General features: G+C 52.2%; 1 protein-coding gene across 1 annotated transcript in view; it reads right to left on the bottom strand.

Annotated features, from left to right (window-relative positions):
• Positions 1-2,454: 2,454 nt before the first annotated feature.
• Positions 2,455-16,929, bottom strand: part of RAB26 (RAB26, member RAS oncogene family) — a 194,670-nt gene continuing 180,195 nt past the window's right edge. The window contains exons 6-9 of the mRNA XM_039492451.1: positions 8,140-8,205; positions 4,859-4,915; positions 4,199-4,275; positions 2,455-3,583 (exon numbers count right to left, since the gene is read on the bottom strand). Coding sequence (XP_039348385.1) covers positions 3,481-3,583; positions 4,199-4,275; positions 4,859-4,915; positions 8,140-8,205 — 303 coding nt within the window. The 3' untranslated portion in view covers positions 2,455-3,480. The remainder of the gene's footprint in view (positions 3,584-4,198; positions 4,276-4,858; positions 4,916-8,139; positions 8,206-16,929) is intronic.

The following is a 16,929-nucleotide window of genomic DNA, read 5'->3' as shown; positions in this document are numbered from 1 at the left end:
TTAAATATCTGATTTTTAAATAGTTCTATTCCTGCTTGCAGATTGTAAAGAATGGAGGTGGGGGTTCTTTTCAGGTTTATCAAAGACAGCAAAGCTCAAAGGATTATGCCCTGCTAGGAGAATGGCAGCAAGCTGCCAGAACTTTAGGATTAAGTATTCTGGAAGGACTTTGCAATTAGTTGTCACTATTGGGCCTCTCCATACAGTGAATGAGACTGGCGTCTTGCAGTGGGGGATCCCCATATGCTTCTCAGTACTGAGAATATTCAGGTGCTGTTAGAGACCCATGAAAAGCAGAATCTAATTAACAAGTGTTGGTTGATGGGTGATTTCACTAAGGTGGTTCTCTTTCAGTAGTAGGCAGGGGGAAGTACTTTATTTAGGAGCCACCAGAAAGCTCCTTGAAGGACTTCGCTTTGCAGATCAAAAGGAGGAAGTGCTCCAGAGGCAAATTTTGGCCAGATCCAGACTGTCACTGCCCAAATGAATCATAGTGATGCTCTAATGTCCCCATGTATATTTCTGCTGGGTCCTCTCCTAGCCGTAGACAACTACCTCTGCCTATGAGTTCTGAAAATACTGTACTGACTCAGAATATTGTTACACAGCCAGTAGCAGCAGAATCAATAAATAGGAGTGCCACTTATCTCCATTAATATTCTCAGCCAAAGAGGTTGAGGTTGGCTAGCTAAGAAAAAACCTGTTGCCAGCTGGGTGGGCAGGACAGAGATACTGATGTTAGCAGCAATGGAAGCACAGCAAAGCTCACTTGCACACTGTAACGCCATTGTCCAGACTCATTATCTCCTTACTCTCCAACTCCCACTCTGCCCTTGCTGCTGCTTACAAACTTGCAAAAAGTGAAAACCGCCATGAATTGGACAATTTTAGGGTGTATAGTTCTGTGGTCTAACGTGTGACTCACATGGTTGTTATTGCAAACACATGGCTCTTTACCCAGACAGCAAGTACCTTATATGTAGAAGGTAGCCTCTTGTGAGGAAACAATGTTTGTGCTGCAGTTACTAACAAAATAGTTTCCCAGACAATAGGCAGCAGCTGCTCATAGGAGAGATCTTAAACCATCTTTGCTCTGCTTGAACAAATGCCAGTTAAAACATGCTGTCCACTTGCATCTTTTCTAAAATCTACTCCCTGCATGTGGCTTCTGTGATCTACCAGACACAGCTCTGAGGTGGAGAGGGTGGGGATCAGATGAGTTTGCTGAATGGAGTGCAGTAGTTGCACTTCACGGGGCCCTGCTACAGGGCACACTAGCTTCATGGAGACAACTGCCAGGACGTGCAGTCCGCATGATGCATTTCGTTGCCTGCAAACACTGGCAGAACAGCACACTGAGTCCTATCCAATAGCATGGTGGGGGTTAGTTATTTATAGCAGAGAGCTGAGATTTATCAGCATCTCCCTCTTCAGGCCAAGGTTCATATGTTATTGCACTAGAATCTAGAGTAGGTATCTGCTGCAGTACTGTACAGCTGTCCAAAGATTTTCATCAAAATATTTTGACAAATTTTTTGGCAACAAATCAAAACGTTTGGTACTTTTTTTTTGAAGAAAAATGTTTATTAAAATAAAGTTTACAATTTTTAAGCAAAAATCTGAAAAAAATTAATGGGAAATTTAAGAAAAAAATTCCAGGAAAAAATAATTGCCATGTTTTGACTAGGTCGGGATTGCAGCTTTTGTTTTTATGACTCTTCCTTGCCCTTCTGCTGCTACTAAAAATGCATCAGACTGACCATAACAGAGTATCTATATTTTTAAAGTTGCAATTCTTTGTACAGCACTCACCTTTAAAGCAGCTCATTGAGGAAAAGTAACTCTCTGAGGCCACTGCTTCAGTGGCTGTGCCTGAATCTTGCAATCCTTTCAAACTCCACACTCCCATTGGCAGGAGCAAGTTACAGGTGTGGACAGAATGCAGCATCACAACTCAACTCAGTTCAGCTGAACAGAACAAGGGGGTGGATTTTAATCAGCTAAGTAAATCCCCAACCTGCTTGCAGCTGGTGGGGGTTTGATTTGCTGATTAAAATAACTGTTTATTTCACAATTAAAGTGGTGTTGGGAATTCAGTGCAGTTAACCCTGATAGTCCTAAATATGAAATTTGCAACTATCTGCAGTTAAAAATCCCCTTTTGGCAACAATGTCTCTGAACTCCCCCAAACATTGCATTTAGAAGTGCATTACAAAAATAACAGATTCCAATGAACAGTGCTGGCAAAGGGCTTTTAACAAACCTGTACAGTTAAAACCTATAGCATTCTCCTTGGTTTTCTTTAGCTGAAAGCAAGATCTATCCCAAGAGAGTTTTAAAGAAATCAAAGCAGCATTGCAGTCTGAAAACGCTATCACCCACGTTAAGATAGTTAGAATAAGCTGCAATACATTGGGGGTTTTTACTTACTCAGAATACTAGAAACAGCAATAATGGAGAGCAAAAGCCTTTATCAAACATGTAAACAGTCAGGGTTTCTCTGTACAACAGGTATGTTTGCAGGAGCTTACTCAAAACCAGACAGCTAAGCTCTTGTCTTTTGCAGGGCAGAGCAGGAGAAGCCTCTAGCAAGGAATGTATGTTACACAACATAGTAAAACTGACATATGTAAGAAGGGAGAGACTACGAAAATGTTTGCCTTGAAAACAGGGATCTTTCTTGGGCATGTTTATAGATCTCTAATACACACAAAATGTACCCTGGCCCCAAATGTTTTCATAATTGAATTCTGAGTGGGAAAAGAAGAATGGAATGGAGCAGGGTAGCCCAGAAACAAAGGTATGGTGGGGGGGGGGGGTAGGAGGGTGGAGTTTCCCTCAGTTGTATAATAATACCTAGCACGTCTATAGCGCCTTTCCAACATTAATCCTCACAGTGCCCTCTGCTGCTGGGTAAGTATTACCACCCCCATTTTACAGGTGGGAAAACCGAGGCACAAGGAGGTCAAATGACTTGCCGAAGGCCACAGGGGGAGTAAGTGTCCAGAGCCACCATGATAACGAGTTCTTGATGTCTAGGTGTGCATGTGGACCAATACCAAACTCCTCTCTGGACACGTTAGAGAAAGTCTGCATCAAACCCATGTCAGGATTAGCAGCCGTTAGCTTGTAGGAATGGACAGGTCCCCAGTGACTGATGTGGGACAGACAATCCCCCTGGGAGGAATTTGACGTTTTACACCCCACCTGAAGCGATCACAGCGTGGAATTAACGAATACTACTACAATGGGGTGTTGGGCCGTGATGCCTGGAATGTCGTGGCTGCACCAGAGCCGGTGTCGGAGCTACCAAGAAAGACCCTTTTCTTCCGCTCCTTTCACTCCACATCTGAGCTCACCTTTACGAGAATACACAGACAATGAACACACATGCACATACTGTCCACGAGGAGGGAGTGTGGCACATGAACTCTTGGCATGAGTCTCTGTACAGCTGCCCTGGCTCCTGGAGCCTGCACCTTAGGATCTGCAGCATCCCGAGCCTCTGACTTCCTTCTTCACGTAGTCATGGAGCTTGAATTTGGGCTCATTGGGCAGCTTCATGGACCTGTGTTTCAGCTCCCTGCAGGAGAGACAGACGCGAGGTTATCGCTTTGCCTGTAAAAGGAACCCTGGGAGCAAATCACAGGCAGGAAAAGCCTTTACCGATGCCATCTTCCCCTGGGCTAGGTACTTAGGCTGTGGTTCAGGAAAGCGTCTCTACTCAGGAAAGCACTTAACCACGTGGTTAAAGTCCCACTGAAGTTATGTTTCAGACATCAAGTTAAGCACGTTTAAGTGCTGTCCTAAATCAGAGTTCTAGATGCAAGACAATGTAAGAGAGAGCCTTAGAATCAACTCATCTTGCTCCTCAGATACAACTGGTACCAAAAATTAATGGAATTCAGAGTCAACTTCAATGGTTTTTAAACGGCCATTTCTAAGAACTTTCCCCCCACTTATACAAGAGAAGGCTGGTTTAAAGATGGGGGCTGTGATTCTGTCTTGGTGGCAGGGGAGGGCTGGGGGTGAAGCTAGCGGACCCATGCCGTACCATGGCAATGGCAGGCAGTAGTTTTTGTTTCACTGATTAACGTTCAGTGAACTCGTTTTGTGGCAGTGAGGGAAGGGCGCGGAGATCTGGGTGCGGTGCAGATTGCATTCCAACAGGAGCAGCAGCGTAGGACAGTTAACTTACTTTGCAATGGCTGTAAAGGCCAAGTCGACATTCAAGCCGCTTTTCGCGCTGGTCTCCATAAAGGGCACTCCGTACTCCTGCAAGACAAGACACGGCTGAGTACAAGAACCATCAGTGGCCCAGAGCAGGCCACGGGTTCCTGCTGTCTGCCTGGTACAAGACAGCCCAGCTCCAGACACAGTCTCTAACAAACCCATCCAACTCTGGCTGTGCAAAGTGACAGAGGCTTTGGAACCTGACCCTGCCAGAGAGGGTTCTCGAGGGGAACGTGGCGTTTAGGGGAAACTCAGGAAGGACAGGAGGGTTTGCTGGGAAAAGTACCAGGAGGAGGGTTATGCTGCAAAGCACTGAAATCAGCAGCGAGGTGGCAAAGCGAGGGCAGCGTGAGGGGTGAGAAGGAGCTGGAAAAGCACAAGGAGAGGCAGAGAGCAGGAGAGGCAGGGGAAAGAAACACAAGAAATGAAAACGTCAACCAATCCAAGGCAGCACCGCGCAGGCTCCTTCCCACTGCAGACTGGCCCCTGCCCCACCCTTCAGCGCCGGGGGCTCACTGTTTTGCTGATAGAGCCTCACAGCTTAACCGTAAATGCAACTTTCCCAAGCAAATGCAAGCAGCAGCTAATTTAGCTGAGCGAAGTCGGGCTGCGAGGGGACACGTACCTTGGCTAATTTCTCTCCATCTTCCCTTTTTACCACTCTGTCCTGGGTCGAATCCACCTAGCAGCGATAACAAAGAGCAATATCAGGCAAAGCGATGCAGTGCGGGCTGACACGGACATGACTAGTACAGTCACTCAGCATCCCCGCCCCACGCCGCTTCACCAGTAAATCACATTTCACTTCCTCTACCAGAGAGCTGGGCCAAAGGAGGAGACGTCTTTTCTCCCATACACGTGCTGGGGAGACCAGCTTGAGTGGCTGGAGCCGGGAAGGCACAAGGAGGGCAATGTCTGTGCCATGATTTGTTGCTCTATGAAAGAGGGCATATGCTCTAATGCTCAGAGCAAGAGAGAGAATTGGGACTCCTGGGTTCCATCCACGGCTCTGTCATTAACTTAACCTTGAAGAAATCCTCTTAGCTACTCTGTGCCTCAATTTCCCATCTGTAACATGGAGAGACGAATACTTCCCTGTGTGGCAGGGGGGATGGGAGGCAGCATTAACTTATGCCTGTTGAATGCTCTGAGATTCTTTAACGATGGCTCAGTAGAAGGCAGAAAGTCTAGAATTATCGAGTTGGAGAACTAAGCAATGAATCAACACACACTTGGCTTCAGCCCCGGAGAGAGATTAAAGCTGCACTTGTCCAAGGAGTCTCCTGCAATGAATGGATGGAGTGGCAGGGCTGCCCTAAACCGAGTCGACAGGGAAACAAGCACACATCTGATGTTCTCTCTCTACCCAGCAAAGATACAATCAGCCCAGGTCAACTGCCGGGTCACTGCTCTCTGGATAAAGGGAAGGAGCCATGCGCGGGGGTCAGGGGTGCAGAGCAATGTACCCTGAGGGTGTGGAAGAGTAGGCTGGAATGGAAATTAAATTCAACAAGTTCCAGATGGGCTCACCAAGGCATTCACTTCAAAGAAGTTCCTAGAGACACCCCGGAACGAACAAGAGAGGCCCTTCAATAGACCACTGGTCCATGCACACCCAGGCAGATGCATGCAGGTCCCGATCAGACTCAGCATCCAGCAGCTGGCACGATGCAATAAACAAGAAGTGTTTGTAATTCGCTTAGATTAGCGGAAACAACCAGCACTGCGTCGGAGTTGGCCTCTCGTTCCCTCCCCGGTAACGGGAAACTGAAAGGCTAAGGCGGGATTTGTAGGTGAGGAGGTCTGGTCTGAATGAAGACAAGAGTGATTCTGTTCATTCCCAAAGCTTTGCTTCCAAGGCACTATTCCCGGGAGGGCTTCTGTAACGTTCTTGCAAATCAGCTCTTACAGCACCAAGGCGAGAGCAGTCTCAGGCCGACAAAATTGGAGTCTGGTATCAGAAGAATCTGACAAGCATGCCTGGCTCTGGCTAGCGCAGCTCCCGCTCTCAAACCGAGGGGAGCATGGGCAGGGCAGCCAGAGAAACGCCAGGCTGCTTGGATCCAGAGGGCACCTGGCCTTACTGGGAGCTGCCCAGGTTGAGGATGCAGCTGGTTGGGATCCACGCTAGTTTACGAGCGACTTGGGTCCGGCCCTTTGACACCTGGCCAGGTGGGCCGTCACGGTTTAGGTGTCCCAGTGTTTATCACTAAGGAGAGAGAAGGCAAGGATCTGTCCGTCCTGATCTCTGCTTCTCAGGAAGGAAAGCACATGCTGAACCAACCCTCAGAGAAGCATGATCATTGCTAGATCCCCACAGGCAGGGACTGACATATATCCAGACTCTACGGACACCTCTTCATTCCTCCCACTAAGGACCTGCTTTGTAGACTGGGGAAGAAACCTGCCCCCATGCAGCTCAGTAAAGCAGATCTCCAGACAGGCCTGCGTCTTCCATACCGAACACGCCCCTCTTCCTCCGGAGCCTAGCGATGGAAAGCACCTCTCATGGCCACCCAAGAATCAAACACTGGCCAAGTAATAACCCACAGACCCAACCTAGAAAAGAGAACATTAAGGGGGGACAGCTATCGTGCTCTTCAGATACGTGAAAGGCTGCTATAAAAAAGATGGAGAAAAGTTGTTCTCTCTTGCCACAGAGGGCAGGACAAGAGGCGATGGGTTCAAACTACAATATTTAGATTAAATCTCCGGAAAAACTCCCTAACTGTACAAACTGTCGGCCAATGGAGCAGACGCCTTGGGAGGTCATGAAAGCTCCTTCACTAGAGGTTTTCAAAAGGAAGCTGGAGCCCGTCTGTCTTGGGAGGTTGAGGCCCAACAAATCCTGCATCTTGGCAGTGGGTTAGACGATGGTTCTGTGAGGTCTAGGAGTCTCAGCTTAGGTCAAGTAGCTACATTGCTCAGGGCTGTGAAGAATTTTGCACCCGTGTGATGTAATTCGGTCAACCTCACCTCACTGTAGACACAGTTAGATCAACGGAAGAATTCTTCCATTGACCAGGGGGTGGATTTACTACAGCGACGGAAACCCCCCTCTGCCACTGTAGTAAGGGCCTGCACTACGGTGGCGTACAGGGGCGCTCAGCCCACATTCTTCCCCAGTGGAAGCCAGCAAAATCTGTTAGTGGATTGGACCCACTGTCTGCAAAGTGCCTCAAGAGCCTTGGAGAGAAGAGGTGATAGATGCCCTAAGCATCACTAACGCTGTACAGTAGGTTCCGGGCATGCTGACATCAGGCAACAATATAACACAGTGAAGAAACGGGAGTTTCCCCCAAGAAGTATCACACACCCCAATTCTGCAAACAGGCTGAGTCAGAGGAGCAGGGCTCTGCCAACACAAACCTCCCCAGACACAGGACCCCGCCCACCTCCATGTTGGTAACCGGGTGCCCCGCTCCAGGGTCACTCATGCAGCTGGTAATTTGGATACTCAGAAAGGGAGCCCAAATTGCTTGTAAGGGTCAGGCCCAGGGATCAGCAAATGCCGCAGCACAGGGAGGGCAGGGCACTGCCAGACAATCAGCCCAGTCTGTGTCCCACTATAACCTAATTCTCCTGATTACATTTGCTCAGAGACCTTGCTGAGGGCCCAGCAGCACCAGAAGCCTCCTGGGGAGGTTCCCCAGCTTTGAGTGATGCCTGCTTCAGGGAGCATAAGGAACAAAGCGGATTTCCTGCCAACTCATGATGGAGGCATCCCTGGGCTCCCGAGAACCCCCAACATTTCATGCCAATGTTAGGCTTTGAAACGACGTCTGCAGATGGCTAATGCCCACTACTGCGGAGCTCCCATAGGTGGGGGCGTTCTGGACCTGACTGGCAATGAGACAGGGTGACTGTCCGGGAACTAGCTTGGCTTTGTGGCCGGGCCCAACTCACCTTATTTCCCAGCAGCATGAGGACCACATCTTGCTGTGCGTATTCATGGATCTCGGTCAGCCATGCCTAGGAGGGAAACAGAACAGCGGCTGCACAACATGGGTAGAGACAATTCCGGACAGAGGAGCTCCGAGAGGGGCCAGTTCACAAAGCTACCCCCTTCCCAGGCCTGCCACCTCGGGGACACGCCCAGCCCTAGCGGTGGGAGACGTCTGATCCATTCACTTCTTACACACCTGCTACCTGACTGCCGTGTTTTGCTGTTCACATAACAGTGGCCTTTCCTCTAAGATCAAATACAGCCTCCCTGTAACATCTTATCGGGGGGCCTGCAGGGAGACGGACTCAGTCCCCTATAGCGCCTGCATTTCCTAGAGCCAGGATAGAGGAGGCTACACACCCTGCTGGAAGGAGACTGGGTAGGTCTCAGCATCCCCCTCTGTGATGTAACACAGTCCTGTGGAGCTGAGCATCCCCTGGAGTGCAGCCTCTGATTCATAGAATCTCAGGCTTGGAAGGGACCTCAGGAGGTATCTAGTCCAACCCCCTGCTCAAAGCAGGACCAAGCCCCAGACAGATTTTTGCCCCAGATCCCTAAATGGCCCCCTCAAGGATTGAACTCACAACCCTGGGTTTAGCAGGCCAATGCTCAAACCACTGAGCTATCCCTCCCCCCCACATTTACAGGGGCAGGACAGCCAGGGGACTGATTACATCATTACAGGAAAGACCGATTTCTGGCGCGAGGGCACGTATCAACAAGGGCGCGTTGCTGTTGCTCGGAGAGCAGCTCTCTGACTGCAGACACCAGGAACGCTAACAAGATAGACCCTGCTGGGCCCTGCCATTAAGGCTCAGTGCTGCCGAGAGCAGGGACACACTCAGCACACTTACCCTGCGGGGTGGAGAGGCAGGGTTGAGGGGGAGGGTGTCTAGGAACAATTTCCATAGAAACATAGGATTGGAAGGGACCTCGAGAGGTCTCTAGTCCAGCCTCCTGCACTCATGGCAGGACTAAATATTATCTAGACCAGGGGTCCCCAGCGCGGTGCCCGCGGGCGCCATCTTAATGTGCCTGCGTCCTGGCCTCCGGGAGAGCACCCGCCAAAATGCTGCAGCGGCATTTTGGCGGGGACGCCTCTCGATGACGACGCTTGCCATCAACAAGCAACGTCATCGAGAGGTGTCGCCACCCAAATGCCGAAATTCGGCGGTATTTCAGCAGGTGCTCCACCGCCGCAGTGGTCCTTTGGCTGGCGCCCGCCAGCCAAAAAGGTTGGGGACCACTGATCTAGACCATCCCTGACAGGTGTTTGTCCAACCTGCTCTTAAAAATCCCCAGTGAGGGAGATTCCACAACCTCCCTGGGCAATTTATTCCAGTGCTGAACCACCCTGATAGTTAGGAAGTTTTTCCTAATGTCCAACCTAAACCACCCTTGTTTGAATTTAAGCCCATTGCTTCTTGTCCTATCCTCAGAGGTTAAGAAAAATGATTTCTCTCCCTCCTCCTTGTACCAACCTTTTATGTACTTGAAAACTGGTATCATGTCCCCTCTCAGTCGTCTCTTCTCCAGACTAAACAAACCCAATTTTTTCAATCTTCCCTCATAGGTTGGGGTCTCCAAACCTTTCATCATTTTTGTTGCCCTTCTCTGGACTTTCTCCAATTTGTCCACATCTTTCCTGAAATGTGGCACCCAGAACTGGACACAACACTCCAGTTGAGGCCATATCAGCGTGGAGTAGAGCGGAAGAATTACTTCTCGTGTCTTGCTTACAACACTCCTAATACATCCCAGAATGATGTTTGCTTTTTTTGCAACAGTGTTACACTGTTAACTCATATTTTGCTTGTGAACCACTATGACCCCCTTTCGCAGCACTCCTTCCTATGCAGTCATTGCCCATTTTGTATGTGTGCAACTGATTGTTCCTTCCTAAGTGGAGCACTTTGCATTTGTCCTTATTGAATTTCATCCTGTTTACTTCAGACCATTTCTCCAAATCATTGTGAATTTTAATGGTATCCTCCAAAGCACTTGCAACCCCTTCCAGCTTGGTATCATCTGCAAACTTTATAAATGTACATTCTATGGCATTATCTAAATCATTGATGAAAATATTGAACAGAACCAGACCCAGAACTGATCCCTGGGGGACCCCACTCGATATGCCCTTCCAGCATGACTGTGAACCACTGATAACTACTCTCTGGGAATGGTTTTCCAACCAGTTATGCACCACGCCCCCCTTATAATAGCTCCATCTAGTTGCATTTCCCATCAATAACCCATGGAGGAGGCAGCTTTGGGGTTGGTTTGTTTAAAAGGTGAAATGAGTGATTGGAGCAGGCTTCCCAATGCCTTCGCACCCGAAGGATTTGCAGGGGAAAACGGCAGAGCTCATACAACCTCCCTGCGATGCAGCCAGCGTCCCGTTACGGGTAATGGCCCTCGGGATAGGGCTTGCAAAGAGCAGCTGCCTCCTCCCTCTTAGGGATATGGAGGGCAGCCTTCACCCTCCTCCGCAGGAGCCTCTCCTCCTCTGCATGCTGACTAGATAAGGCAACAGCAGCAGGGGACGCAGGTGCTGGAAGTAGGGGTCTGCCGCACCCCCTGGTGTGAAGTACAGTGGAGTCACATCATAGGCGCATTTAACTTACGCAATTTTAACTATACGCGCTCGGCAAAACAAAACAAAAGAGAGAAAAACAACAATTTAAATACTGTACCTGTAGAGTGGGTGATTCCGCCCGCCATTGCACTCAACGAGCGTTTGACTAGACGCGATTTTCGCCTTACGCGCTGACTTTAGAACCTAACCCCCGCGTAAGATGCGACTCCCCTGCAGTGCTAACAACCCAAATACGTGGTTCCCGCCTTCAGCACCCGCACTGCGAAAACTGTTCCAGCACCTCTGGGAGTGGGTCACATACAGGCACCTTCCATCCGAGGGACCTCAAGCGCCGCGCCTGCCTCTGCCAGTGTTACCGACGTGTCAGCCAGCAACCGAGCACAGGCATTTGCCATCTAAGTACTTCTGTCGCCTTGCCCAAGATCTCACACACCGGCAGCATCACAGCCAGGAACAGAACCCAGGAGTCCTGACTCACAAGCCCCTGTGCTGACCATTGGGCAACTGTGCCTTCAGACAGCCAGCCCTGGCAGGCCAGGACTCATACCTCTCTGCATGTCATGGTCCCTCAGCTCTGTACCAGGCTAAGTCTCTCTATGCCCTTTGCTCGAACCTCTGTTAAGAAGAGGGTAGAGCAGCTGGGCTGGATTCCCAGTGGAGTGGGGCCCGTCACTGATGTATTAGCAGAACCTACTAAAGATTAGTGAACACAATCTCTGACAGGTTGTTCCTCTCTGGGTGCAGCCCTAACGCCAAGACGACTGCTTCTCTGAGCCTGCCTCTGATGCAGTCTAACAACAGTCCCTCAGAACTAGGGGCCCCTTAGCCACGTAACAAGAATTGCCCCTTTTTAAAACTAAATTGATCAATTTCTACCTTGGTGGCCATTTGAGTCACATGCTTATTACCCTGCTGGTCTTCCTGTGCTTTTTTCTTACAGGCTGAAATTAACGTCTTGTGTCCATGAATACAGCTTTGTTAGGGGAAAAAAGTCACCATCCAAATCAAAAAGAAAAAAAAAACCCTCAAGGCCTCTAATTTTCCAGCAGACTTTAATTTCAGATCTTGTTTAAAGTGTCTCTCTCCCAGACCATGCTTCAATAAGTGATTCCTCCCAGCGTGTGCCCATCACTCTCCAATATGGCCCGGAGACCGCGGGAGCATCAACACATTATTATTAGCCCAGCACTGCCTGATGCAGCTGTTTCGGAAATGCATTTGCTCCACTGTTGTTTAAAATCCCTAAATCCCTCCGCATAATCGTTCAGATCAGCCATACAACTTGCATCTTCCATGGTAATAGGCTGGGAGCCTCTCTTTCTAACGCTGTGTGGCATGACACACTCCGTCCCCTCGAACAATGCCTGTTTCAGGGCCCCCATAACAATTTATATGATAAACAGACCTGTAGACCCTCCTCCCTGTGTCATTAGTCTGTGCAGCCTGAGTCCGTTTTTAGGTTAAACAGACAAGTTGGGGGATTTGGTGCAAGGAACACAACATGCCAACTTCCCTGCATGCGCTAAAGACAACACTCTTGTCATTTACTGATTGACTTGAGCAGTGCAAGCAGATGCGACCCTGCCCTTCCCAAGCGCACACGCCTTCTCAATGCTCCGTGCACTGGATGCAAAGCTGAGCCACTGTGCTGGTGTGTTCGGAGGTGCTCCCTTCGTATAGCAGCGGAGGGCCTGGCCTCCCCATGCTACCACGTTTCCCAGCAGGTGGTGTGGAACAGTCAATAGGGCGTCCATGCCAAGAGCAAGGGAGACGCTGTAGGGTGATCCTAGGGTGTGTCCATCAGTCTTGGAGCCAGAGTCAACCACAGGGTCTGTCTGTATCCAGCAGCCTTGAATACTCTGTCTGTCCATTACTGCTAAGCAAGCCCTGAGTGCAGTCCCATGAGAGAGGCAGCTGCAGGGAAGGAGAGCTGCAGCTTTCATTCTGGAGACTTCGGTGCGACCTCTCGCTTCTTACACACAGGAGCGGTCTCAGAGCCCGACCCCTCAAACTCTTCCCTTGCTGAGCTGTGGAGGGTTCACGTTTGAAATGACTTTCAAAAAGGCCTTTGTCGGAGCCGCCGCCCCCGACTCGCCAGTGAAGAAATGATGTCTTAACGGGCAAGAGGCGACGAGCGTTGGAGGATCAGAAGTGGGAGCACAAGCACAGGACAGGAATCCCAGGTGAATTCTGGCTAGGGAATGCAGAGTGCTCCAAGCAGCCATGGTAGGCTTTGGGCTGGGTGGACACGGGGCGGGAGTGTTATGGACCCAATGTTAGTGAAGCCCTTGCTCACTATTACAGCCTCAACCACTTCGTGTGGCTCAGGGTTCCGTGCTGAGACTCTCATCGCAACAACCACCCCGAACATCTTTTTAACCATCCAGAAAACAAGGGAAAAACAACTCAAGCCTTTGCAATGGTATCCAACCCCCTTATTCCTTTCCCCTTTAGCTGGAGGGAGTCTTACAGGGGGAGCTCCAGTTTGACAGGCTGGCAGACGGTCCTTTCGGGGCTGGTTTAGAGTCGGATCTGGAAGACAAACCCAGACGAACACCCCCAAAGGAAAAGAACAGCACAAGAATACGGCGCCCGTCTCTGGGGCTGACTCGCTGGAGGAGCCCCGCACATAGTCTGATCAGCCACTCTGCGGCCTGGCAAAATCCCACCTCCGAGTGACTCTCTCCCTCGTCAACACTACAGGGAACCAGAAACACCACAGGGAGACTTGCCAGTGGGACGACATGACTTCCTCTTCTGCTCTCTCTGGACGGCTGAGGAGAGGTCCCGGAGGTGCATTGCACAGCCTGTGACAGCGGAGGCTCAGCACCTTGGCTCAGGTAAGCGTTCTGAAGCTGTGTGACACCAGGCTCAGCCAGATCACTTGGGCTCACAGCCACCCCCAGTATGTTCCAGAGCCCAGTGACCCCTCGGAGGTCGCTGCTGCAGGCCTGGACAAGACGAGGTGCATGGAAAGTGAAACGTGAAATCTAGCCAGGGAGCGCCGAACCGGAGTGCTGTCGCTATTTTCTTTTTCAGATTCTAAAGCGACTCCCATTCTCTGTATCAAAACAGGTGGTTAAAGCACCTCGGGCCAGTTTAATCCCTGGTGTAAATCCACTAGAATCGCCAGAGATGAACTGGGCTCTTTATAAAGAAAAACAACTCGAGTGCTATTGAAAATACTTGGTGGACAAGAAAGACCATCTTCTCTTTAGGGCAGTGGTCACCAACTCCGGCCGTGCTGGTGCAGCGGGGCTGCATGCTGCCAAGGCAGGCTCTCTGCCTGCCATGGCCCCACGCCACTCCCCCCGCAGCTCCCCTGGGCCACAGCTCCCCATTTTCAGCCTATGGGGGCAATGCCTGCAGAGAGGGGCAGCACGCGGAGCCACGTGGTGCACTGCTGGCTGGCAGCCAGCCCGTGATGGGGAGGAGGTGCCGATGTGCCGGAGTGGGGCCCAGCCCCGCTGCGCTGTCGCCCGAGGTAAGTGCCCCCCTCCTGGAGCCAGCACCCCGTACCCCCTCCTGCACCCCAACACTCTACTCCAGCCCAGAGCCCCCTCCTGCACCCAAACTCCCTTCCAGAGCCCATACCCTGCACCCCAACCCCCTGCCCCAGGCTCATCCCAGAGCCCTCTCCCAGATTGCAAACCCCTCTGCCAGCCCAGAGCCTGCACACCCCCCCGAACCCAACCCCCTGCCCCAGCCCGGTGAAAGTGAATGAGGATGGGGGAGAGCAAGCGATGGAGAAAGGGGGGATGGAGTGAGTGGGACAGAGCCTCAAGGAAGGGGCAGGATAGATCCTGGGTCACCCTTAAATTCAAAAAGTGACCTTGGGCGTAAAAGGGTTGGAGACCCCTGCTTACAGGGCACCCGGCTCGTATGATGAGCAATGCCTCTTTTGGACACGAGATGGAGCTGGAGACATGGAAGACCTCGCGGAGGACGCACTGGGGAGGAATTGCCCTGTGACTGTCCTGCGAGGCCTGGCAGAGCCAAGTGGGGAAAGGGCATTAGTCCTCTCCCGGCAGCTGCACCGCCAGACGCTGACACCCCGTCCCCTGCTGGAGCCTCAGCAAGCACACGGGGCGGCGGCCGGATCAATACAGCACGGCCCCAAGGCCAGCCCCTTTGAAGCGACCCCGGGAAACCCGAACCAGCAGCCACAGCCCCTGTCCCAGTGTCAGCGTCTGGGGTCTGCCCCAGTCAGCTCTCCAGCCATCACCTGTCTCTGGGCAGGGGCCCATGTCACACTCCCCTCTGCCCAGCTCCCTGCCGTCCCCTGATCTCCCCAGACGGCCAGCGCCTGCGCGTCGTTCTCTCTCCCAGGGCTACGATGGTGCATTGCCAGCAGTTACACATTACCCCACAGCTCCTGCGAACAAGCATCCTTCTCCCCACGGTCAAAGCCTGCCACAGAAACACAGAGCCCCTGGAAGTTCCCCAGAGGTCACCCGTCCATGTCATGGGCCCATAGCAGGCAAAGGCTTCCAAACCCCAAGGGCTGGGGCCAATGTCGTGTCCGTCTGGGGAGCAGGGAGCAGGCCCTGAGCCCGTTCGCACCCAGCCTTTTCTGCTAAAAGCCCTTCCTTTGTCGTTGCCCAGGCTGAAGTGATCCGGGCTGATCGCTCTCAGGAGCTGGGGGCTTCCCGTCCCCCTGGGGCTGGAGCACGACCGTCTCCTGCGTCAGTCTAGGGTAACCCCCGGCTGCAGGGGGAGCAGGCTGGGGAACCTGCCACCTAGAGCTTCCAAGTTCAGTTCTGAGTTTGGGGCCATTTGGAAGGACTTTGGTCTGAGCTCAGCCTCAAAGAAGAGCAGTTCCCGCCAAACCCCAAACAGTGGGAGACAGGCGGGGGGGCAGGCTAGGAAAGTGAGGCTAGAGACAGGCCTGGGGGGGCCCAGATCAGGGGAGTGGGGCTAGACCCAGGCCTGGGGGAGGCAGGACAGGGGACTGGGGCCCAGGCCAGGGGACAGGATAGCACAGTGGTGGGTGCCATCTAAGAACCTGGACAAACGGCTCTAGACAGACGGCCAAAGTGGCAAATTGAATTGGAAAAAATGGAACCGATTTGGTGTCACTCCTGCATTTGGCCTACAGCAGCGTGGAGCTATTAGCGCCCTGGTGTTTGAGTCAGGAGGAAAGGCCAATAGCCAGCAAGTGCCCTTGGCTGAGCTGTTCCAACTTGGGTGTGCCTGGTGCTGTACGTCCTGGGAGCCCTGAGCTCGACCCAGAAAGCAAGCCCTGCGAAAGACTCTTCCCCCAGCTGGACTAGACAATAGACTCAGCTGCTAGGCAGTGCTCGAATTATAGGGGGTTGGGGGGGACATTGCAGGGCCTTAATGAACACGGATGGTCCCGGACACCATGTGCCCCCACCAGAGCACCCTCTCTACCCGCCACTGCCCCTTCCCCTCCGTCTGCCCTCTGCCTGTAACCTGCCTCCCTGCCCTCTCCCGCCTTCCCCAGCCTTCTGCACCCACCAACACCCCCCAGCTCACCGGCTCCACTCCCGCCTGGCCAGCCTGGTCTCCCCTCTCCTCGGTGCAGAGCTCCTAGAAGGGGAAGGGCTGGGTCTTTGCCCCCCTCGCCTGCCAGGGTGACAGCTCCCATTCTCTGCCCTCTTTTCCTCCTGTTGGTCGGCTGGTCCTCCACCCCCTGGGTCCCAGCTCACCGGATCACTGACTCCCTTTCCTGAGCGTGTGGAATGGGACGCAGCAGGCTCCTCGTTTGCCAATCCCTCTCCTTGGTGCATCTCAGGGGCTCCTCGCTACACGCTGCAGCCTCAGTGGGCCGGCCAAGGAGCGAGTGGGCCACAGAGATGGAATTCTCTCCCCCGCCTTGCAGGGCCGAGACAGGCTGGCAGGGGAGACATTCAGTGTGTTACTGCCCATGCTGCAGCGACAATGAATCCTTCAACCTGCGGGGAGAGCGGGGGGGTGGGGGGGGGCAGCCAGTGCAGCCCCTTTCACCAGCACAAATTCCCGATTTGCTCCCTCGGGCACTGCTACTTGTACACGCACGGTCTAGAGTCCAGCAGCGTTTTTAATGAATTGGTGAATTGCCCTGGTGGGAAGGGAAAGGCCCGGTCATCATACGGAGCCCGGCCAATGTGCTCCCCGAGCCGCACGCTGACAGGCGGGAGAGGAACGGACG

The sequence above is a fragment of the Mauremys reevesii genome, linkage group 10 (genome assembly GCF_016161935.1).
Source record: "Mauremys reevesii isolate NIE-2019 linkage group 10, ASM1616193v1, whole genome shotgun sequence".
Lineage (NCBI taxonomy): Eukaryota > Metazoa > Chordata > Testudines > Geoemydidae > Mauremys > Mauremys reevesii.
Note: the sequence above shows the minus strand (reverse complement) of the source record. Positions and strands in the feature narration are given on the sequence as shown.